The sequence below is a fragment of the Salvelinus namaycush genome, chromosome 26 (genome assembly GCF_016432855.1).
Source record: "Salvelinus namaycush isolate Seneca chromosome 26, SaNama_1.0, whole genome shotgun sequence".
Lineage (NCBI taxonomy): Eukaryota > Metazoa > Chordata > Actinopteri > Salmoniformes > Salmonidae > Salvelinus > Salvelinus namaycush.
In genome coordinates this window covers 32,311,291-32,336,499 of record NC_052332.1, presented here as the reverse complement: position 1 = coordinate 32,336,499, position 25,209 = coordinate 32,311,291, and the positions used below count along the sequence as shown (strand labels likewise).

General features: G+C 47.0%; 1 protein-coding gene across 1 annotated transcript; it reads left to right on the top strand.

The window, feature by feature from the left end:
• The first annotated feature begins 2,677 nt into the window (after nucleotides 1-2,677).
• Nucleotides 2,678-23,697, top strand: LOC120021443 (pecanex-like protein 3). Its single transcript, XM_038965212.1, has 34 exons — nucleotides 2,678-2,830; nucleotides 3,232-3,440; nucleotides 3,634-3,739; nucleotides 4,675-4,714; nucleotides 4,839-4,934; nucleotides 5,028-6,707; nucleotides 7,168-7,297; nucleotides 7,407-7,576; nucleotides 8,062-8,119; nucleotides 8,211-8,361; nucleotides 8,502-8,659; nucleotides 9,396-9,549; nucleotides 9,746-9,778; nucleotides 9,893-10,064; nucleotides 10,165-10,275; nucleotides 10,381-10,582; nucleotides 10,729-10,834; nucleotides 10,978-11,070; nucleotides 11,203-11,353; nucleotides 11,457-11,601; nucleotides 11,852-12,029; nucleotides 12,206-12,314; nucleotides 12,506-12,635; nucleotides 14,653-14,711; nucleotides 14,812-15,027; nucleotides 15,372-15,625; nucleotides 15,733-15,963; nucleotides 16,091-16,197; nucleotides 16,668-16,815; nucleotides 16,987-17,217; nucleotides 17,922-18,196; nucleotides 21,317-21,486; nucleotides 21,653-22,035; nucleotides 22,700-23,697. The coding sequence occupies exons 1-34, from the start codon at nucleotides 2,678-2,680 to the stop codon at nucleotides 22,823-22,825; spliced, it is 6,735 nt and encodes a 2,244-aa protein (XP_038821140.1). The 3' UTR covers nucleotides 22,826-23,697.
• Nucleotides 23,698-25,209: the final 1,512 nt, after the last annotated feature.

Below are 25,209 nucleotides of genomic sequence, written 5' to 3'. Positions count from 1 at the left end.
TATTTTCCTGTGAATATCACCTCAGAATTAAATGCGTCATGTGCTCAGTCATAGATATAAAGCCTATACGTGTTCTATGTGTATGTGTTCACAGCTCAGTAATGTGAGAATAAATCAACAATATCCTTTTCCCCCTAACTTCCAGAACTTCCAGACCTTTTTTGTTGTTGAAAAGCAATAATATACAAATCAGGTAAGAATAAATATATCAAAACCCACGATACACATAAATAACATTAATAATAGAAAAAGGAAAAGAGATGACAGATCACATTTCATCATCAACATTTGCATTATAATATTCTACTGTACAGATACTTTTACTATGTAATTTGAGGGAATTTAATCAAGCTAAACGTTCACGCACACTATAGAAGTTTAATTAATTATTATTATTACATTAAGGCTTGAAATCTGAGGGTCTTCTTTGAAAATGTACACTTGTGAAATTACTCATTAGTATTAAGACATTAACAATGAAATCTGACTTATTATTGTAATCAAAATGTTAGTTTTTTTTGCTAGGTAAAGTTATAAATATACTTATTTGAGAAATATACAACAAGATCATCCCAGCATTTGGATATTACATTACATTCATAAAAAAGGTGACACAATGACTCAATGATTTATTACCTCAAAAAGAGATAAAGAGCCATTCTCATCCACATCTGTGAACTTCGTAATAAAGGCATTTGTTGCATATATATGTATATTAATATGAAATCCCTTCAGAATGATAGACCTCTAACCTTGTTTGGTATACAACCATGCTTTTCCCAATCTACTTCCACTTAGTGAATGCCAATAAAACTTCCCTCTTGGTGCGACTCTCTTATCTACATGAGACCCACCCCGTTAGGTAGACCGGAACGTAACATTTTTTCAATGGTAAACGACCTGAGTGAACTATCTTCATTTATCCACCATCTTTGACTGTGGAATGTTGGTTTTTTGCTTCGCGTGTGGATAATAACGAGGAGGAGATTTTTTAAAGCTAGCTAACCAGCGGACACATGATAAGGGCAATGACGCAAATATGTACCAACTGCCCGTTTCTCAACAAATATATATTCAATGTGTCTTTCAAAAGAAGAAAGACCATAATCATCTGAAAAACAATATTGTTAGCCTGTGTGGTAACTGTGGTAAGCTAGCAACCCGCGGTGGTAAGGAAAAAGCATAGATTCTTTAGCGAACGTAACGTTATACAGAACTGCTCAACACGGAAGAGAAGAGGCAAATCTGGGCAGTGTTGATTTAGAATAGTTTACAAACAATTTAATATATCTATCACGATAGGTTACCAACTTTTTTTAGCTTGCTATCTAGCCACACTCCGTCCCAATTCTGATAGATCGCGTTGGCTGTTTTATTTTTATGTGGCCTAGCTAGCATGCTAATCGAGCGTTCCATTTGTAAACTGAAGTACTAGTAGCCCGTTTCTGTTCGTAACGTTAGTGGGGATCTTTCTTGATGTGATTGCTACCAAAACTGTCAGCGATTTGGTTTAATCCAACACATTATAATGCGTTGTTTATAAGTAGTATTATCTCTAAATTACACGTTTGTCTTGTTTTGGAAGCATAACGTTAGTAGCCAGCTAAGTTGGTTAAGTAGCAATGGTTCGCAGATAGTTAACTAGCTATAGCTATTTGTCTAACGTAGATGATTTATAAGATATAAACTGGCACGTTTTTCTGTTGACAAATCAGCTAGATAAGTAACGTTCGTTTTCTAATTTATGTCTGCTGGTGAAGTGCATTGGTTGGCAAATGACGTCTGAAGTAAATTGTGATGGCTAGCTAGAATAACATGTAGACAACTGCTAGCTAGCATGACCTAGCCAGCCAGCTAACTGTAGAAAACAGTAACGTTACGTTAGATTGTCTATCAATCACTAACTAGGTGACAGGATAGTTGAAGTAGGGTTGGCCTTGAAACTATCTAGCTGGTTTATAACAAGTTAATAGACCTAACTAATTGGTAACTAGCTTTCTGCATTGGCATATTCCAACAGATTATGTTCGTTGCTAGTATACATATCTATGGAGTATTTTTGCAGATGTTTATTTTGAAAATCTATCAGGATGCATAACGATTCAGATCTCATGAGGTTGAGCACTCCAAATACATATCTGAAGAATTTACACTTGGCCACTGAAGTTGGAACAGTCCAACAAAGTTACAGCTCCACGTGAGTAGGAGATGAGGAGCATTATTATGATTCTCTGTGACGTTAGACAGGTGTACTACAGCGTCTTGCTCTGAATGATGTTATCAGAAACCACTTTACATTTACAGAAGTGCGACTCGAAATGTGTGAAGAAACCAACCAAAGCAGTTGTGATTTTTCTTCCAAATGAATGTTGTTATTTAGTCAGTGGGTCACCACCAGTGTGCCAAAATGTCAATCTCCAGATAACAAAGCAAGGATTACTTTTTTGCAAGAACTGCACGGCAAAGCAGCCCATCCCTGAAAAAGAGCATGCACGGACTCCCTTGAGATACACTAAGGATTATAAACCAGAAAGTGAAGAGAACTGTGTTATTAACTTATTTTCCTCAATGGAAGTGCCATTGTAGACATGTAACAGGGTGGCTACAACTGTGCCATTAGGAGCTCCAGCCTTAGAGGAAGCCTTGCAACCCTGGGTTGGCTGCTCTTAGGGGGACGATGGGTTCCCAAGCTCTTCAGATACTGCGGCAGGGGGTGTGGGCTTCAATCACAGGAGGCTGGTATGTGGACCCCCACCAGAGCACATTCTCCAACTGCTTCCACCTGTACCTCTGGATCTTTCTCCTGGCCTTCCCTTTCCTGCTATACATGGTGAGGATTCATGAAGGTGACAATTTGGTTATTTCTATAGATGGAAGAATTCCTGTTCTCTAGGAATTCTCTTTGAACTGGATGTCAAGTTAGTCAGGCACTTTTTACATACTGCACTAATAAATGTATATCAGACAGCCATTATTCAGATCAAATGAGAACTGGTTTTATCATAGAACGGAGGAGCAGAACCATGTTGGTAACAAAGTGGAACAGAGTAGGAGAGTAATATGTCCAATATTTCCACGTGCTTGCCTATCTAGGGGAAGTGTTTGTGTTATGGTTATTTTACTGGTATTGAGGACAGGGTGTTGTTTCTGTACCCTTATCAAGGGCTAGCCTACTTAATATTCCTATCTCTGGATTCACTCTTTCTTGTCCCCTCTGGTCATCCTGTCCAGTCTCTCCCCCCCAGCCTGGTTGTGGCAGCTGTTTACTGTACTGTGGTGGCAGCCTTCTTCACAGCCATAAAGGCAGTGAACTTCCACCTCCATGCCATGTTCGACCTGGGGGAGATGGTGGAGAAGAGGCAGGTCTCGCACATAACCAACGCCCCACGGCTAGAAGAGGGGGATGATGGGTCAGGAGGCCACGATGGGAACCAGCATAGGTACTGATGGAGATTTCCATATCCTAATGGAATAATCTTTTGTCAAACTTTGTAAAAAAAAAAAAAAAAAAAAATTAAAACGATGTGAAGAGGCTCATTTGTGTTGATGCTTTGAGGGCTGTTATTTCACATGATTGTGTACAGATTTCGAGTCTTATGTTTTTTCATGCTGGTATGTATGCTCCCCTCTCAGGGACAGCAATGTTGGTGTGGAGATGACTGTGTTCAGAAAGGTCAACTCAACACCTCCAGTTCGCTGCAGCTCCCAGCACTCTCTGTTTGGACTCAACCAGGTGTCGGTGAGAACTGACTTGCATTTACACAGCACACAAACGTACTCTCTCTTAACCCTTCCCCTACAATTTCTGCGCCCCCGCGGAAATCAAATTAACATAATAAAAAATCCCCATCAAGATCGGTCTGTTTAAGCTAGAGAATAGAGATGTTTTTTTTGCATGGGCTGCGTCTCAATACGCTGATATCGCCCTTCCGCACCTGTGGTGAAAGGTGGCAGAGCTAGAGCGGTGTTTGTCAGAGCATGAGACATCCTGAAAATCGGTCTTCGAACAGTTTGGCCACTCTATTGAAAGATGAGACTCTCACAAACATGATGGTGTTCTCCGTTTTGCTCTAGAACACTCACAAAACTCTGAAGTCGGTACAGCCTCTTCTGCAAACTTCTGTCTGTAGCGTCCAAACTGTTTGGGCTACACACTAATATGACCCCTCTGTGGACAAACACGATTTTGCTCTGACACTCACAAGACTCGTCTGAAGGTCCCTGGTACCAGCAAACATGTTTTATGGAAGTGTATATGGAGATAATTTAGTGCCTAAATAAGGGATAAATACATGTATAACAAAAAAAATGTGTTTCCTGATCTTTCTTATTTCTCTCAGATATAGGACAGACACTTCAGAACAAACTTCCTTTTTGATTTATTTTCGGACTATCTGTTGGTCCATGCTGTGAATCTGTTATTCAATGCATTTCGATTGGCAAATAGCAGTAATGCCAAATTCAGTGTTTCAACCAATATTTTCTTTATAAATTATATATTTTGTATACCTTAAGGGGTCTTGAAATTCAAAATCAAATAGCTAAATGATCCTTGATATGACCATCTTAAAATAATAGCATATGTTAGCTTAGAACCCCCGTATTCCCATGCAAATTATTTATATTCCTATGATATTCATTCTTAATCTAACAAATGTTTTTTTTTTTCCTCAGGAGTTTTTGCCCCAGCTTGATGACAGTAGAGGCTCCAAGGGTATAGTATATCTAATCTAACCTCAGTGTTGTGGTTGGGTAAAGCTGATCTGACTGACGGATGATCATTTCTTTGTCCAACATGGTTAGCAGTCTAATTTAGGGACTGCTTTTTCTCTTCTCAGATATGAAGGATCTGATGCGAGAGCAATGCAGCAATAACTTGATTGTCACGTCAGCTCGCCGGGAGATCTTCTGCCACAGCTCCCAGGACCCCATCCGTAAGCATTAAACTGCAAGTAGACATCTCATATTTTGTCCATGTTGGTCTTTTCTTTGGCATGTGTGTATTAAGTTTGGGCTTTCACTTACAGATGTTGCCAACATGGTCCCGTCCTGCTTGGCTGCTGCTGTAGGGGGAGAGTTCCCTGATCTAAGGGGAGTAGGAACAGGGATAGCAGGGGGATTTGGTAGCTTCCAACCTGGGATGTGCATCTCCATCCCCCCGTCCCCCTCCAGTCAGGAAGACGGAGGAGAGAAGGGCCAATTGGAGGAGATTGAGGGCATGCTGGAGCAGCTGTCCCAGCAGAGTCCTGAGGAGCCCTACTCCCCCTTGGGCCCCTCTGCTGAGTCAGAGAGCCTGGGGGACGCTCCCATCAGCCCTCTTATAAAGAGCAGTCTGAGTGAGGAGCTAAGTGAGAACCTGCTTGGGCTGGGCCTTGACCCCGTGGCCTTCGCCCCGGGAACAGAGCACCCAGGCAGCCGCAGTGGAGTGGCCATGACTGCCGGCTCCACAGACAGCTGCTTCAGCGGGGGCGGAGTGACCACGGACCGTGAGACCCTCAGCACAGTCAGCAGCTACCGCAGTGAGAAGACTGACTCCACCCAGCTGGAGAGCCCTTCACTCAGCCTGACACATAACATAGACTCAGGGGCGCCAACCTCTGCCCCAGCCCTGGGCACCAGTACCCTAGAGCCAGCAGAGGAGCCTGTACTGCAGGGGGGCAGTGATACTGACGATCTGTCGGACAGCGAACTACTGCGCTCCCCCTCCAAAGAGCTCTCTCTGGGCCAGGGGCTTGATAAGACACTAGTGGAAGGGGAAGATTTGCCACCAGATATTACACAGCCCCCCTCCCTCCAGGACTTGTCTCCCTCCAGTAGTGGGCACTCAGAGGCATGTGATCTGGACAGGACGGTCCCCGTTCCCCCCCGCCCCCCTCCGCGGCAGGCTAGCTCGTTGCCGTCAGGGCTGGCCCTGGGTCTAGTGTCTTCTGAACCTGATCATCCTGTCTCCTCTATCCCCTTCCTGCCCTCTGAGCAGCCCTTTCTGCAGGCCCAGCAGGTCGTGCGCCCCAAAGACTTGAAGCTGCTGCGGACCGGTGGTGGTTGTGTTGGCCACCAGCCTGGCCGCAGGAAAGCCCCTCGCAAGCGAGGTGGAGGGGGAAGCAGCAGCTTTGACTGTGGCTCCTACAGGAGCCACCACGGACAGCACAGAGACTACATCCCAGTGCGCAGTCGGCTGGAGGCTAAGACCTACAGCGAGAGCCTGTTTGAGGACTCCAGTGACGAGGATGACGGCTCCAGTGTGGGCTCCCAGAGACACTACAGCTCTGACGATGATGATTCCAGCTCCTCTACCTCCTGCTACTCCCCCGACCTCGCTAACACTGGCGTTACGAACCCGCCCCCCTCCACCCAGCTGCCCATCCCCAGGGAAGGAACGTTGTCCGAGACGTCTGGCCCCATCCTCTCCCAGAGGCCACAGAGGTCAGCCAGCACGGCTAGTGCTAAGACTCATGCCAGGGTGCTCAGTATGGACGAGGCCGGTGGGGGCCACACTAACACTGTGGTCCTGCCCTCCACCATGCTGACCACCCCTGCCCCACGACCCCTCACCATCTCCAAGTCAGACCTGGAGGCCCGGACCAGCCACACAGACGGCTTCCCTGGAACTCACCACCATCGCCTGGACTCTCTGGGAGGCTCCTGGGCTGGCAACCAGATGGGCTGGAGGGCCGGGGAACTGGTGGAGGAGGGAGCTGTGGGGGGAGGTGAGACACATACTATTCACACTAACTTTGGCCCTGTATTCATAAAGTGTGCTGATCTAGGAACAGGTCCCCCGTGTCCATTCATTATAATCTAAAAGGCAAAACTGATTCTAGATTAGCACTCCTACTCTGATAGTCCCATTCAAGATGGAAAAAATGGCGACAAATAACACTCAAACTTTCATTTACTTACTAGCACTGGCTTTCCTGATAACTACCTTATTGAGGAGAAATGTACTTACTACGACTGTGATATGTGTTTGTCTCACCTAGCGATCTTAAGATGAATGCACTAACTGTAAGTTGCTCTGGATAAGAGCGTCTGCTAAATGACTCAAGTGTCATTGAAAGATTGATTGTTTGCTGTATTTACTAGATTAATAAGGGCCAGGTTGGTATTTCTAGAACTCAACATCTGAAATGTACATCCTGGTACTAATGTGAGTATCTGCTGCCTCAGCCCTGGCCCCAGAGGAGGGGGGCAAGCGGGACTCAGTGAGCAGTGTGAAGAGGACCCAGGCCATTCGCAGGCGACACAACGCGGGGAGCAACCCCACACCACCCCCCTCTACCATGGGCTCCCCACCCAGGTTTGTGTAGTGTAACACTTCCACACCATCTGCTCTAGCCATGTCCCTTATGCCAATCACCTCTGTATGTCCATGCTACATAAAGGCCATCTCCTGTGTCTTCCTGTAGTCTCCAGGACCTCCAGCGTGCCCGTACCTCCTCACACTCACGGACCCGGACCCTGCCCTCTGCCTTACAATTTGCCACCTCACTACTGCTGCCCCGCGCGGGGGTCCACGACGCCTCTACCTTCGACGACACCACAGAGGGGGCTGTGCACTACTTCTATGATGAGGGTGGTGAGTGTTGTGATGTCAGACACTACTTCTATGACGAGTGTGGTGATGTTAGACACTACTTCTATGATGAGGGTGGTGAGTGTTGTGATGTCAGACACTACTTCTATGACGAGTGTGGTGATGTTAGACACTACTTCTATGACGAGGGTGGTGAGTGTTGTGATGTTAGACACTACTTCTATGATGAGGGTGGTGAGTGTTGTGATGTCAGACACTACTTCTATGACGAGGGTGGTGAGTGTGGTGATGTCAGACACTACTACTATGACGAGGGTGGTGAGTGTGTGGTGATGTTAGATTCTACTTCTATTACGAGGGTGGTGAGTGTGTGGTGATGTCAGACACTACTTCTATGATGAGGGTGGTGAGTGTGGGGATGTTAGACTGGGGCTAGCTTTAGGGAAGAGTTAGATACTTCGGGGGTGATTCTGTCCCAGTTTACACTGTAGTGAATGCTCTCCATTCATTGCTGTTTGTTTTGTCAGGAGTGAAGAGATCGTACACGTTTGGACCTGCAGGAGGCGGTTATGAGGACCCGGTGGTGTAAGTGTCTCTCTCTGATGAGCCTCAGACTCTTTGTTTGAAACTGATGTTGATATAATGTCTTGGCCACTCCCTCTTTTTCTCCTCTTAGGGAGCGGGAAAGACGGTCCCAGTCCTCCAGCTTCACCTCCAATGATGTCCAGGATGGGGCACCGGTGCTCACAGTGCTCCAGCCCAGGCCTGTGGTTCTGCAGGGCATGCAGGTGCGCAGGGTGCCCCTGGAGATGTCAGATATGCCAGAGGTGAGACACCATTAGAATTTGTTTCAGCAACGTATCATGTATTTTTGACAAATCAACCCGCTGGACATTTCTTGTATATGGCTTTTGGTTTTTGTAGAATATGCATGATATTTGTCTGAAACCCCCGCCCCTGTGTCTAGTTTGACCTGGACCATGAATCTCTGCATGAGTCCCAGGAGAACACGCTGATGATCGAAGAGAAGGCCAAGCCCAAACACTACTACCGCTTCTGGGTGCTGCCAGGCAAGTGGCTGAGGGTGCGTTACGACCGTCTGGCCCTGCTGGCACTACTGGACAGGTGAGGCACAGCAGCTAGCTAGTTTATCTCAGTGGTAGTGTCACCCAATGAGGCACAGCAGCTAGCTAGTTTATCTCAGTGGTAGTGTCACCCAATGAGGCACAGCAGCTAGCTAGTTTATCTCAGTGGTAGTGTCACCCAATGAGGCACACCAGCTAGCTAGTTTATCTCAGTGGTAGTGTCGCTCAATGAGGCACAGCAGCTAGCTAGTTTATCTCAGTGGTAGTGTCACCCAATGAGGCACAGCAGCTAGCTAGTTTATCTCAGTGGTAGTGTCACCCAATGAGGCACAGCAGCTAGCTAGTTTATCTCAGTGGTAGTGTCACCCAATGAGGCACAGCAGCTAGCTAGTTTATCTCAGTGGTAGTGTCACCCAATGAGGCACAGCAGCTAGCTAGTTTATCTCAGTGGTAGTGTCACCCAATGAGGCACAGCAGCTAGCTAGTTTATCTCAGTGGTAGTGTCACCCAATGAGGCACAGCAGCTAGCTAGTTTATCTCAGTGGTAGTGTCACCCAATGAGGCACAGCAGCTAGCTAGTTTATCTCGGTGGTAAAATCACCCAATGTTTGTCATCGTTATTGAGGAGAAAGCCATAGTTCCGTTAGAGGTCTATACTGTGGAAAGACATTGTTAGGGTTTCAATACTTGGGAATTTGGTAAAGTTACTGGAATTTTGCAACCCTAAACAGTATAAATGACCACCTACTGTATCTTCCATTGTGTGTCACCTGTAGGAACCGTGGTGTAGGGGAGAATGTGTTTGCGGTGGTGCTGGCCAGCATGGTGGCCTTCCTGGGGTTCCTGCTCCTCTTGCAGGGTTTCTTCAGGGACATTTGGGTCTTCCAGTTCTGCCTGGTCATCGCCAGCTGTCAGTACTCACTACTAAAGGTACGCAACACAAGTCGTAAGGAATCAAGTCCCTATTCAATTCCTATTCCCTTTCTTTATTATTAATACAGGTATCTGGTCCTTTTCATCAACTGCCGATGCATTTTAGTTGTTAAAACTGTTATAGACCAGCGTTAACTTGAAGTGAAGTAATGTGTTAAAGTGTCTGAACTGACACTTTGGTCTCCTTCCTCAGAGTGTTCAACCAGATGCAGCCTCCCCAATGCATGTAGGTAGATGTCATCCAATCATCTGTCTTGGTCATTATCCAGTTTGTAACCGTTCCATTGTTGATTCTTGTTTTGATGGCACAACCTGATGACTGTCTGGTCTAACCCATCAGGGCCATAACTGGGTCATCGTGTACAGTCGGCCCGTCTACTTCTGCCTGTGCTGTGCTCACGTCTGGGTGTTTGACCTGGCTGGGCGCTCGGGCCACCTGCAGCCTTTCTCCCTCTACGGCGTCACCTTCTTCTCCGCTCACTTCCTGCTCTGTGCCAGGGATGTGCTCATAGGTCAGTCTGAGTTATACTCTTCTAGCTGTGCGCTTTTGCAGATGTATTATGACCAACAGACCCACTCACACACTTTCTCTATCTCTTTCTTTCCCCCCAGTGTTCACCTTGTGTTTCCCCATCATTTTCCTGTTTGGGCTTGTACCTCAGGTCAACACCTTCCTCATGTGTCTTCTGGAGCAGGTCGACATGCACATTTTTGGGGGAACGGGTATGACGGGTCCATAACATTCACTGTAATTCAGTTACACACAACATACTGTCATTTGTTGAGTGATGCCTGTTGACTTTGGTGTGTGTGTGTTCCTCTCCACAGCCACCACCAGCCCCCTGTCGTCCCTGTACAGCCTGTTACGCAGTGTGTTGGTGACCGCGCTGCTCTATGGGTTCTGTCTTGGTGCTATCATTGCTCCCTGGGAACATCCCCATGTGCCAGTACTGTTCTCTGTGTTCTGTGGTCTGCTCCTGGCCTTCTCCTACCACCTGAGCCGCCAAAGCAGCGACCCCATCATCCTGTGGTCTGTGTACCTCTACTACCTGTATATACCTAGTGGTACCTTGTCGTACATGTAGCTAACATTCCCAGATCCTAGCTGTCATTTGAACAACCTCTCTATCCCCCTTCTCTCATGTTCAACATCTCCCTGTATGTGTTTTGCTCTAGGTCTCTGGTCCGCTCCAAGTTCTTTCCTGAGCTGCTGGGTCGGACCCCTGAGGAGCCTCCTCTGGAGATCAAAGACCCCCTGCCTGAGAAACTACGCAACTCTGTGGTAAGTTGCGTCCCAAATGGCTCCATATTCACTATATAGTGCACTACTAATGACCAAGGTCCATTTGGGATGCATACCAAGACATCCCTCCCTGCTGTTGGTGTTCTGAGGTTTTAAAACCCGTCTCTGTCTGTGTTTTACAGAAAGAGATGTTCCACTCTGACCTGGTCATGTGTCCCCTCATGGCTGTCATCACGTTTGCCATCAGTGCCAGCACTGTCTTCATCGCTCTGCAGGTCAGTCAACACCTGGTCGACCGGATATGGAAGAAATGGGATGTTTCAATGTATAGAGGGAGTCCTTCTGATTGGTTATGGCACTCCGCGTGTGTGATCTCTGAGACCTCCTGTTCCTCCTCTCCCCTCCAGCCTGCTCTAAGTTACGTCCTGTACATGGTGGCCGGGGGGGTGGGCTTCCTCACACACTACCTGCTGCCTCAGCTCCGCAAGCAGCTGCCCTGGTTCTGCCTGGCCCACCCTGTCCTCCGTTCTCGAGAGTACAGCCAGTTTGAGGTCCGCGGTGAGTAGCAACCCAACCACCTCTAAACTCACTCACATCCGTAAGAAATGTGTCAAGGCCTCAGGTTTGTCATAGATTTTTTGCTGTGCCTTGTTCCTCCCAGATGCCGCCCAGCTGATGTGGTTTGAGAAGCTGTATGCGTGGTTGCAGTGTTTGGAGAAGTATTTCATCTACCCGGCGGTGGTGCTCAACTCCCTCACTACAGAAGCCCAGCTTGTCAGCCAGAACCCAATGAAACTGGACATCTAGTAAGCAACCCAGCCATCCCCTACCAACCTCCTCACCATACATACACCCTCCTCTTCTGAATCTCATCCCATTCATCCATCCGTCTAATCAGAGTTCAGTGAGAACACGCTTTGTATTTGCATCATATGTATTTTAATGTCTCCCGTCCTCTCACTCTCTCCCTTCTCCTCACTCTCTCCCTTCCCCTCTCTCTCTCTGTCCCCTCTCTCTCTCCCTTCCCCTCTCTCTCTCTGTCCCCTCCTCCTCCAGTGGCCGTGCTCTGTTCATCTCTCTGGCGGGGATGAAGCTGCTGCGCTTGTCGTTCTGCGCCCCGTCCCTGCAGTACGTCACGCTGTGCTTCACCGCCCTCTTCTTCCTCTTCGACTACCCACACTTCTCAGAGACCTTCCTGCTCGACTATTACCTCATGTCTATCCTCTTCAGCAAGGTACCTGCCACCGCCTAGCTCCACGTACTCCTCCCTGGGACTTTGTTTTAGCACACATTCAACCAGATGAAAGCATCTGCACATACTGAACTGTGTTTAGTTGTAGTGCACTGACCTCAAGTCATTTCTGGCTGTGCTTGATTGCTGACATTGGATTGAATGGTTTCTCTTGATAGCTCTGGGACCTGCTCTACAAGCTGCGTTTTGTTCTCACCTACATCGCTCCCTGGCAGATCACCTGGGGCTCCGCCTTCCACGCCTTCGCCCAGCCCTTCGCTGTGCCCCGTATCCCTTTACCCTGGCACTGTGATCTGTAGAAAACTGTTTGAACTTAACAAGGATGTAGTCTTTCTGCGCTACCACTTGCTCATTTGCCAGTGAAACAAAGTGTGTAATAACAGTAAATGCTGTGTCCATTGGCTGCACTGTGTGTTAGTGGTGTCTGTCAGAACTCCTTAACCCCCTCTGCTCCTCAGACTCAGCCATGCTGTTTGTCCAGGCTGTGTTCTCTGCTCTCTTCTCCACCCCCCTCAACCCTGTCCTGGGCAGTGCTGTGTTCGTCACCTCCTACACCAGGCCTGTCAAGTTCTGGGAGAGAGACTACAAGTGAGTTCTTCCCTTTTCCAGGAGTCAGGGAGATGTAGAGATGTAACTTCAGGCAGACGTGGGCATTGTCCAGGACAATTTTTGCAGTTAAGAGGTTAATGTTAACCAGATGAAGGCGATTAATGCCATGTCTAAATCCATCTGTTGCAGTGATAGCTAGCTGACTGCATTATCCTTTTACACAGCCGCCACCTGTCTCATGTCTAGTACAACAAACGCTGACACTACACTTCCAAGTATATCTGACAAGCATTGTATTTTGAATTCTGTGAAGTAAGTGTGGAAGAGGTGAAAAAAGGATTGTTGTCTATCAACAATGACAAGCCACTGGGGTCTGACAACTTGGATGGAAAATTACTGAGGATAATAGCAGACGATATTGCCACTACTATTTGCCATATTTCCAATTTAAGCCTAATAGAAAGTGTGTGCCCTCAGGCCTGGAGGGAAGCAAAAGTTATTCCCCTACATAAAAATAGTAAAGCCCCCTTAACTGGCTCAAATAGCCAACCAATCAGCCTGTTACCAAAACTTTTGCTATTTTTGCTATACAATGCTATTATACAGTAAACAAATTGACAACAGACTTTCAGCACGCTTATAGGGAAGGACATTCAACAAGCACAGCACTTAGACAAATGACTGATGGGAAAAAAAGATTGTGGGGGCTGTTTTGTTAGACATCAGTTTGGCTTTTGACATTATCGATCATAATCTGTTGCTGGAAAAATGTATGTGTTGTGGCTTTACACCCCCTGCTACATTGCAGATAAAGATTTAGCTGTCTAACAGAACAGAGGGTGTTCTTTAATGGAAGCCTCTCCAACAAAATCCAGGTAGAATCAGGAATTCCCCAGGACAGCTGTCTAGGCCCCTGACTTTTTTTCAATCTTTACTAATGACATGCCACTGGCTTTGAGTAATGCCAGTGTGTCTATGTATGCGGATGACTCAACACGATACACGTCAGCTATTACAGCAACTGAAATGACTGCAACACGTAATAAAGATCTGCAGTTAGTTTCAGAATGGCTGGCAAGGAAGAAGTTAGTCCTAAACATTTCAAAAACTAAAAGCATTGTATTTGGGGCAAATAATTCACTAGACCCTAAACTTCAACTAAATCTTGTAATGAATAATGTGGAAATTGAGCATGTTGAGGAGACTAAACTGCTTGGAGTAACACTGGATTGTAAAACTGTCATAGTTAAAAAAATATTGATACAACAGTAGCTAAGATGGGGAGAAGTCTGCTCTGCGTTATTAACAGCACTATCAACAAGGCAGGTCCTACAGGCCCTAGTTTTGTAAAACCTGGACTACTGTTCAGTCTGGTCAGGTGACACAAGGACATAGGAAAATTGCAATGTGCTCAGAACAGCATGGCTGGGCCTTGGATGTACACAGAGAGCTAACATTAATAATATACATGTCAAAGTGGAGGAGAGATTGAGTTCATCACTACTTGTGATATTGACGTGTTGAATGCACCGAGCTGTCTGTTTGAACTACTGGCACACAGCTCACACCCATGCATACCCCACAAGACATGCCACCAGAGGTCTCTACAGTCCCCAGAACAGACTATGGGAGGTGCACAGTACTACATAGAGCCATGACTACATGGAACTCTATTCCACATCAAGTTACACACGCCAGCAGTTAAATTAGATTTAAATAACAGATAAAAATACACCTTTATGGAGCAGCGGGGACTGTGAAGCAACACAAAAATAGACACATGCATACAAACACACAATAGCATACGCACTATGTACACATGGATTTTGTATTATAGATATGTGGTAGTAGAGGCCTGAGGGCACACACTTAATATGTTGTGAAATCTGTTATGAATGTATTGTAATGTTTTTAAAATGTATAACTGCCTTAATTTTGCTGGACCCCAGGAAGAGTGCCTTGGCAGCAACTAATGGGGATCCATAATAAATCCAAGTACTGTATAGGAGTTGCTAGAGCCTCTGTCACCCAGTTAACATCATGTCTGTCTTTCCAGCACCAAGCGGGTTGATCACTCCAACACTCGACTGGCCACCCAGCTGGACCGCAACCCAGGTCAGCTGCTACCACCACAACCTTCCCTCATCTAACACAAGTCATCATTCTTTAAAAGGACTCTGTTCTCATGCCTGTGGTCTCCTCTCCTCTCTTCCAGGTGCTGATGACAACAACCTGAACTCTATCTTCTATGAACACCTGACGCGCTCTTTGCAGCACAGCCTGTGTGGTGATCTGCTGCTGGGCCGCTGGGGAAACTACACCACAGGAGACTGCTTCATCCTGGCCTCCGACTACCTCAACGCCCTGGTGCACATCATCGAGATCGGCAACGGCCTGGTCACCTTCCAGCTGAGGGGGCTGGAGTTCAGGGGTGAGCATGGAGTGAGGGGGAGGTGGTGAGAGGGAGGGAAGGGGTTTGGGGTAGAAGGAACTTTTATGGAACTGAGTTCAGTGTAGTAAGCTTTGATGGTTTGAACATGAGATAGTGTTTTGGACTTGTCTGAATGCTATTCTGTTTCATTCTGTTGTCTCTCTCCCTGTCTCTCTCTCTCCATATCTCCCTCTTTCCCTGTCTCTCATATCGCTCTCTCATCTCCCTGTCTCTCTCATCTCCCTGTCTCTCTCATATCTCCCTCTCTATATCTCTCTCTCTCTCTCATCCCCCTCTCCCTGTCTCTCTCGCTCTCTCGTCCCCTCTCCCTGTCTCTCCCCCAGGTACTTACTGCCAGCAGCGGGAGGTGGAGGCCATCACCGAGGGGGTGGAGGAGGATGAGGGCTGCTGCTGCTGTGAGCCAGGCCACCTGCCTCACATGCTCTCTTTTAACGCAGCGTTTGGCCAGCGCTGGCTGGCCTGGGAGGTGGCCGCCACCAAGTACGTCCTGGAGGGCTACAGCATCAGCGACAACAACGCCGCCTCCATGCTGCAGGTGTTCGACCTGCGCAAGATCCTCATTACCTACTACGTCAAGGTGTGTGATCCACACTGATCTTACAGTTAATTATGACATGAGATCCAATAGCAGTTTATTTGAACAGTAGGTGGCCTGGTCTGTAACACGTGTTTCCTCTACCACAGAGCATCGTATACTACGTCAGTCGATCTCCTAAACTGGAGGAGTGGCTGGCCAATGAGATGGTGCAGGAGGCGCTGCGGCCCTGCCTAGGCCCCGCCTACGTGGACAGTGACCCGACCTTCAACCTGAACATAGACGAAGACTACGACCACAGGGCCTCTGGCGTCACCCCCAGCTCCTTCTGTATGGTCTACCTGGACTGGATCCAGTACTGTAACAGCAGACGCCAGACGGTCAGTGTCCCTTGTCATGTTACTGTTGAAAAGGTGACATGTTGATTTGACCATTACTTCCCATATGTAATTAGTGTCATCAGCAGACTAACTTCACGACGTGCTTCATGTGTGTTTTCTGTTGTAGCCGGTGGAGGAGAGCGAGAGAGACTCTCCTCTGGTCACCCTGTGTTTTGGCCTGTGTGTCCTGGGGAGAAGGGCTCTGGGCACAGCCTCCCACAGCATGTCTGCCAGGTAAGACCCAGGACTAAACACTGCACTCTAACTGGAGGGAGTATGTCTGCCAGGTAAGACCCAGGACTAAACACTGCACTCTAACTGTAGGGAGTATGTCTGCCAGGTAAGACCCAGGACTAAACACTGCACTCTAACTGTAGGGAGTATGTCTGCCAGGTAAGACCCAGGACTAAACACTGCACTCTAACTGTAGGGAGTATGTCTGCCAGGTAAGACCCAGGACTAAACACTGCACTCTAACTGGAGGGAGTATGTCTGCCAGGTAAGACCCAGGACTAAACACTGCACTCTAACTGGAGGGAGTATGTCTGCCAGGTAAGACCCAGGACTAAACACTGCACTCTAACTGTAGGGAGTATGTCTGCCAGGTAAGACCCAGGACTAAACACTGCACTCTAACTGGAGGGAGTATGTCTGCCTCTGTGATACTGTATACCAAAGGTGACTGTTTGTGCCATGACTTTCAGCTTGGAGCCTTTCCTGTACGGCCTCCACGCCCTGTTCAAGGGGGACTTCCGCATCACCTCTCCCAGGGATGAGTGGGTGTTTGCAGACATGGACCTGCTGAACAGGGTGGTGGCCCCCGGGGTGCGCATGTCCCTCAAACTGCACCAGGTTAGACATACTGGCATGACTCATTACAAACACTATAGTAACCAGCTTAATGACCTCAATGTAGAGAATTGACTGATTTTAGAGACAGTATGGTGGACAGAGCTAAGACTAAGAAGCTTAATGGTGACATCACCCACACTAAGCCCATCGCTCTGCCCCTCCCCCCAACAGGACCACTTCACGTCTCCAGACGAGTACGAGGACCCGGTGGTTCTGTACGACGCCATCACGGCCAACGAAGAGAAGATGGTGATCAGCCACGAGGGCGACCCGGTGTGGCGCGGCGCCATTCTGGCCAACATGCCCTCGCTGCTGGCCCTGCGCCACGTCATGGACGACGGCAGCGACGAGTACAAGATCATCATGCTCAACAAGAGGTTCCTCAGCTTCAGGGTCATCAAGGTCAGCCGCAGCTACTGTAGAGACTCCCACAGTCACAGCCTTTTAGTGGTGTGCACTGAAATGAACAGGAGGACAATGGAGGTATTGCTGTAGCAGGACCATGGATCACATTGAGACTGATTAATATCAGTAGATATTTGCCAGGAATGTTCTAGTGCTCTATTGTTAACTCTGCTTCTATCTCTAGTTGTGTGTCACCAGTTCTGGGTCAAATCAAATTGTATTTGTCACATGTGCCGAATACAACAGGCGTACCCTTACTGTGAAATGCTCACTAACAAGCCCTTAACAAACAATGCATTTTAAGAAAATATAGTTAAGAAAATATTACTAAATAAACTAAAGTAAAAAAACAATGAGGCTATATACAGGGGGTACCAATACCGAGTCATTGTGCGGGGGTACAGGTTAGTTGAGGTAATTTGTACATGTAGGTAGGGGTGAGGTGGCTATGCATAGATAATAAACAGTGAGAAGCAGCAGTGTAAAAACAAAGGGGGGGTGTCAATGCAAATAGTCCTGGTAGCCATTTGATGAATTGTTCAGCAGTCTTATGGCTTGGGGGTAGAAGCTGTTAAGGAGCCATTTGGTCCTAGACTTGGCGCTCTGGTACCGTTTGCCGTGCGGTAGAAGAGGTTATTTGCATATTTGTGACTTCTTGTGCTCCTCCCCCCTGCTGACCCACACTGTCCTGCCCCCTGCAGGTGAACAGGGAGTGTGTCCGCGGGCTGTGGGCGGGCCAGCAGCAGGAGCTGGTGTTCCTGCGGAACCGGAACCCGGAGCGCGGCAGCATACAGAATGCCAAGCAGGCCCTGAGGAACATGATCAACTCGTCATGTGACCAGCCCATCGGCTACCCCATCTACGTGTCGCCCCTCACCACCTCCTTTGCAGGCGGGCACACCCAGCTCCGCTCAGTCTGGGGGGGGCCTGTCAGCCCCCGTAACATCTACGCCTGGCTCATCAGCAGCTGGGACAGGTACACTACACAGCCTGCGGTAGTCATGCTAAGGCTGTGAGATATATATATATATAGTGTGTGTGTGTATGTATGTGTATATATGCGCAGTTGAAGTCGGAAGTTTACACACACCTTAGCCAAATACATTTAAACTCTGTTTTTCACAGTTCCTGACATTTAATCCCAGTAACAATTCCCTGTTTTAGGTCAGTTAGAATCACCACTTTATTTTAAGAATGTGAAATGTCAGAATAATAGTAGAGAGAATTATTTATTTCAGCTTTTATTTCTTTCATCACATTCCCAGTGGGTCAGAAGTTTACATACACTCAATTAGTATTTGGGAGCATTGCCTTTAAGTTGTTTAACTTGGGTCAAATGTTTCGGGTAGCCTTCCACAAGCTTCTTACAGTAAGTTGGGTGCATTTTGGCCCATTCCTCCTGACAGAGCTGGTGTAACTGAGTCAGGTTTTTAGGTCTCTTTACTCGCTTTCCTTTTTCAGTTCTGCCCACACATTTTCTATAGGATTGAGGTCAGGGCTTTGTGATGGCCACTCCAATACCTTGACTTTGTTGTCCTTAAGCCATTTTGCCACAACTTTGGAAGTATGCTTGGGGTCATTGTCCATTTAGAAGACCCATTTGTGACCAAGCTTTAACTTTCTGACTGATGTCTTGAGATGTTGCTTCAATATATCCACATAATTTTCCTGCCTCATGATGCCATCTATTTTGTGAAGTGCACCAGTCCCTCCTGCAGCAAAGCACCCCCACAACATGATGCTGCCACCCCCATGCTTCATGATTGGGGTGGTGTTCTTCGGCTTGCAAGCCTCCCACTTTTTCCTCCAAACATAATGATGGTCATTATGGCCAAACAGTTCTATTTTTGTTTCATCAGACCAGAGGACATTTCTCCAAAAAGTACAATCTTTGTCCCCATGTGCAGTTGCTAACCGTAGTCTGGCTTTTTTATGGCAATTTTGGAGCAGTGGCTTCGTCCTTGCTGAGCGGCCTTTCAGGTTATGTCGATTATAGGACTCGTTTTTCTGTGGATACAGATACTTTTATACCTGTTTCCTCCAGCATCTTCACAAGGTCCTTTGCTGCTGTTCTGGGATTGATTTGCACTTTTCGCACCAAAGTACGTTCATCTCTAGGAGACAGAATGCGTTTCCTTCCTGAGCGGTATGACGGCTGCGTGGTCCCATGGTGTTTATACTTGCGTACTATTGTTTGTACAGATGAACGTGGTACCTTCAGGCGTTTGGAAATTGTTCCCAAGGATGAACCAGACTTGTGGAGGTCTACAATTTAGTTTCTGAGGTCTTGGCTGATTTCTTTAGATTTTCCCATGATGTCAAGCAAAGAGGCACTGAGTTTGAAGGTAGGCCTTGAAATACATCCGCAGGTACACTTCCAATTGACTCAAGTTATGTCAATTATCCTATCAGAAGCTTCTGAAGCCATGACATAATTTTCTGGAATTTTCCAAGCTATTTAAAGGCAGGGTCAAATTAGTGTATGTAAACTTCTGACCCACTGGAATTGTGATACAGTGAATTATAAGTGAAATAATTTGTCTGTAAACAATTGTTGGGAAAATGACTTGTGTCATACACAAAGTAGATGTCCTAACCGACTTGCCAAAACTATAGTTTGTTAACAAGAAATTTGTGGAGTGGTTGAAAAACAAGTTTTAATGACTCCAACCTAAGTATGTAAACTTTCGACTTCAACTGTACATAAGTATTCAGACCCTTTGCTATGAGACTCGAAATTGAGCTCAGGTGCATCCTGTTTCCGTTGATCATCCTTGATGTTTTTACAACTTGATTTGAGTCCTCCTGTGATAAATTCAATTGACTGGACATGATTTGGGAAGGCACACTACTGTCTATATAAGGTCCCACCGTTGACAGTTCATGTCAGAGCAAAAACCAAGCCATGAGGTCGACGGAATTGTCCGAAGAGCTCTGAGACAGGATTGTGCTGAGGCACAGATCTGGGGAAGGGTACCAAAAAATGTCTGCAGCATTGAAGGTCCCCAAGAACACGGTTGCTTTCTTAAATAGAAGAAGTTTGGAACCACCAAGACTCTCCCTAGAGCTGGCCGCCCGCCCAAACTGAGCAATCGGGGGAGAAGAGCCTTGATCAGAGAGGTGACCAAGAACCTGATGGTCACTCTGACAGAGCTCTGTGGAGATGGGAGAACCTTCCAGAAGGACAACCATCTCTGCAGCACTTCACCAATCAGGCCTTTATGATAGAGTGGCCAGACGGAAGCGACTCCTCAGTAAAAAGCACAGCCCGCTTGGAGTTGGCCAAAAGGCACCTAAAGACTCTCAGACCATGAGAAACAAGAATCTCTGGTCTGATGAAACCAAGATTGAGCTCTTTGGCCTGAATGCCAACTGTCACGATGAAGCATGGTGTGGCAGCATCATGCTGTGGGGATGTTTTTCAGCGGCAGGGACTGGGAGACTAGTTAAGCTCGAGGGAAAGATGAACAGAGCAAAGCACAGTGATCCTTGATGAGAACATGATCCAGAGCGCTCAGGACCTTAGACTGGGATGAAGGTTCACCTTCCAATAGGACAACGACCCTAAGCACACAGCCAAGACAATGCAGGAATGTCTCAATGTCCTTGAGTGTCCCAGCCAGAGCCCGGACTTGAACCCGATCTAACATCTGTGGAGAGACATGAAAATAGCTGTGCAGCGACGCTCCCCATCCAACCTGACAGAGCTTTAGAGGATCTGCAGAGAAGAATGGGAGAAATTCCCCAAATACAGGTGTGCCAAGCTTCATACCCAAGGACACTTGAGGCTGTAATCGCTGCCAAAGGTGCTTCAACAAAGTACTGAGTAAAGGGTCTGAATGTAAGTGTCATATTTACGATTTTTGTTTTATATTTGCAAACATTTCTAAAAACCTGTTTTTGCATCGTCATTGTGAGGTAGTGTGTAGATTGATGAGGGAAAAAACAACCATTTAACCCATTTTAGAATAAGGCTGTAACGTAATAAAATGTGGGGGAAATGAAGGGGTCTGAATACTTTCCAAATGCACTGTACATACAACACACACTGACCGTGTGTGATAAGACTGTTCAAATCCCTGTGTTTCTCCTGCAGGTTACAGAAGGGTTGTGGAGCTGGCTGTAATAGTGGGGGAAACATCGAGGACTCTGACTGCGGCGGCGGCTCCACATCCATCTCCAACAACCCATTGGCTCACACCACCCAGAGCACCCCGGCCTCCAGCCTTCCCCAGCCCCACTTCACCTTCATCCACCCCCCCATGGGTGAGCCCAGGACCCCACCACTCAACTACAACCTCTGATGATGTCCACTGTTTAGCTGCAGCTAGCTATTATAACAATATCAATACTGACAGTATGCTGATAACATAGCAATGTTTGTATAATGATATTTTTGAAGTGAATGAAATAAGTTGCTTTGTCTCCGTAGGAACTGACAACCCTGTGGGCCCCACCCCCACCTGGCCCCACCACCCTCAGCCCCTCCCCTTGGCTCTGCTCAGCCAGTCAGAGGGCAGGATGGACGCTGGGCTAGCTACCTCCCTCCACCGGACCTCATCCATCCAGGGTCTCCTGGGTCAGCACCTGTCCAGCTCCCAGCTGTCCTTCAGCAGTTCTGTGGTCATGGCTCCCCTGCCTGGCCCAGGCAGCTTCCTGGACGGAGGGCACAGAGGGTCCGGGCGGGCAGGACTGGGACATGGCCTGCCCTACGAGGGTCTCTACGGGAAGTGGAGCATGTCAGGCAGGAAGGGCTTCAACGGGCCAGCCGCAGCTGAGAGTGACGGTGGAGCTTCTCAGTTCATACGGACACAGGTGAGGATGGTGAAACGGTGTAACATGTTGAGTGAAGGTAGAACAGACACTGCGTGTACAAAACATGACCAGGTGAATCCAGGTGAACGCTATGATCCCTTATGGATGTCACTTGTTAAATCCACTTCAAACACTGTAGATGAAGGGGAGGAGACAGGTTAAAGAAGGATTTTTAAGCCTTGAAGAAATTGAGACAAAATATTTGCCTTTTCAATGAGATATGGTAGTAGGTGCCAAGAACTGCAACACTGCTGGGGTTTTCACGCTCAACACTTTCCCGTGTGTATGAAGGATGGTCCACCACCCAAAGGATATCTAGCCAACTTGACACAACTGTGGGAAGTATTGGAGTCAACATGGGCCAGCATCCCTGTGGAACATTTCGACACCTTGTAGAGTCCATGCCCTGACAAATCGAGGCTGTTCTGAGGGGAAAAAGGGGAGGGGCGGGGACAACTCAATATTAGGAAGGTGTCCTTTATGTTTTGTACACTGAATATATAGTCTGTTGGAAGGTGGAGTATGCTGTCAACAGCATGAAAATAATGTAGCTACCTCTTACAACAGGATGTTATGGCTTTCAGATCAGCTTAATGACGGTTGTTTGTTGCGATGGAAACTCAAGAGGTTTCATTAGTTGCGGATATTTACATCTGTGTTTCAGTCTACTCCTCCTGCACTGCCGCCTGGGGCCAGCCCAACACAGGACCCCCTGGGGGTCACCCAGTCCACTGAGACCACGCCCGGGGAGGAGTCCACCGAGCTGCCTTTACTTGAGCACCTGGGCTGAGTCTGCTCTGGAGAACCCCTGCAGCCAAAGCACAGCACTACCATGGCCAGTTCTAGAGTGGGCCTGACCGGCTCCGACCGGACCTATTCCAGCTTCCCAGAGTCATTCCAATGCTCTTCTCTCTCTCAAAGAGACTGGACTCTGAGGTCTGTTACGTTTCTGATGGCAAATCACAACATCTCAACATGTTTTGGAGTACATTTCTTTTCAAGCCTTTGCCATGCTGGATGGATCTGAGGTGTAAATACGTTCCTGTTCTCCTCAGTGAACCACCACAAGGATGCATGTCAAAACTAACCCATCCCACCATCTCCCCTCCGAGGACTTGAAACTGGACCTCTATTTGATAGGCCCTCAAGAGTTTCTGTAACAATGGTAACCCTAGCAGGCCAAAAAGCCAGTGCAATTGTAAGGGAGTTTTTTCCTTATGTAATGTTTAGTTGTTTTTTTATTAGTTTAGTTCGTTTGTCTTCTCCTTCACCTGAGACCTACCAGCAACAGCATAATGACTCAGAAAAGGGAACTCTAATATCCCTGTTGCTGTATGTACAGGTGAAGCCAGAGTTACTACCATAACAAGCCTTGTTCTTTACCCACACTCCCCATCCCTGCTGCTCCAACCTGCTGCTCCAACCTGATGCACCACTGTAGAACTAGTTCACGTTCACCACTGTGGGGATATCCACTCTGAAACTGCAAGGGTCACATCAAGTGACTTGAACAGCTACAATATGACAGGGGTTGGCAACAGGCAGATTTGAAACATTTTATTAGCAAAAATATAAATAATATATTTTTATATAGTTTTTGGTCAAGACTGTAAAATCACCAGGAATTCAGCAAAAAATATACAAATATTTAGGAAACCTGTTCCCAAGTATTCCCACAAATAAAAAGAGACATGATTGTGTCTGAATGTAATTTTGTATGACATTATTATTTTCAAATACAATCTCTTTTTGGGCTTAGTTTTGGTCAATTTGCAGTGTACAAATTATTACAATTATTTCCCGCCATTCTCTCTGACAAAAATCAGCCCGTGGCTGAATCTAGTTGCTTACCCCTGCCATATGACCAGTCAATATCAACTCCCCACATCACTAGCATAACACACACATTCCAAAACGAATCCAACACCCCTCCCTGTAAAAACATCCTCATACTCATTTGGATATTTATTAGAGGCACTTGAACACAATCAACAATCTCAAGTGTTCTGTCAAAGAGCTTGTTTCAGGGATAAGACTCCCGCCTACTCCTACCTTTCCCAACATTTGGTGCTTTTTCCCAGTGGAGTTTACAGTCCTGTCAGGCCTGGACAAAAGTTCTGAATTTGGGGAGGTCTAATGAGATGTGGTGGGGGGTGACTCTGGACAGCTGATGGACCAGGACAGAGAGAATGAAAAGAGAATAGATGCTCACCAGGCAGAGACATTGTTCAGACCACAGGATTCTAAACTGGGAATCTTCTTTCTAAAGCCTTTTAGATTTTTGTGTCCTATTGTTGGGGTGAGTGGAATGTCTTTTTACTTTACTTGAAGAATCACAACTTCCTCAGTGGCTATAGGCCAGTCCACTGAGTTGCCCTAGTGACCAAACGCTCCCTCCCTGACCTGATCCAATCAGCTGTGGACTCTATGCAGTGGGAGGGGCTCAGACAGCTCTGTGTGGAATAGCCACCAGCAAGAGGCCCTTCTGCTTTCCTTGGCTCCAGGCAGCTCTTCCTACTACTAAACTACAGCCCCTCCTGCTACTACTACTACACTTACAACTACTGTTTGTGCTACACACACCTCCAGCGTTTTAGTTGGAAACCAAGTTAAATAAATACTGAAAAACAAAGTTGGCATATTCATTGGATTTCTTGATAACGTCTGGAAGACTGTTAAAAGGGTTTGTCTATTTGACATGCTGATGTGATATAGAAATGTGGAGATTGGACTTGGCTCTTAATTGTATTTTTTTGCCACACGTTTCACCAAGGTTTCTCTTCTAAGGTGTGTAATATAACTGGAAGTGTTCCTGAGAAGTCATTTTAAAATGTTTGCTCCCACCCCTGCATTTGCCATACCCTGCCTTAAGGGTCAAATGAAGGCGCTGATGTACTTCTGAGTCCTGCTCCCATGATTTTCTCGCTCTACCCAGAGCACATATCAGGCTGTCCAACTCTGTTCTGTCCCGAGAGCTATAGGGTCTTACAGCACTACAGTAATCCACATGACTGTCCCCTGGCCAGTTGTGACAAGTCTTTTATATCAATGGTAGAGCTATCTGGAATAACCTTGTGCCATGGTGTAAAGCTGGACCTAGAAGACTGCCTTGTATGCTCCTTTTCACCCCTAACCATCTTAGTTGTTTGTCACCTTTTTAGTTAGACTGAACTG

Excerpts from the sequence above, each read along its gene's own strand:
- LOC120021443 (XM_038965212.1), top strand. The coding sequence starts at position 2,678 with ATGGGTTCCCAAGCTCTTCAGATACTGCGGCAGGGGGTGTGGGCTTCA. Across the intron at positions 3,441-3,633 it reads CACGATGGGAACCAGCATAG|GGACAGCAATGTTGGTGTGG; the intron begins GTACTGATGGAG and ends CTCCCCTCTCAG. Across the intron at positions 16,816-16,986 it reads TGTCCCTCAAACTGCACCAG|GACCACTTCACGTCTCCAGA; the intron begins GTTAGACATACT and ends TCCCCCCAACAG.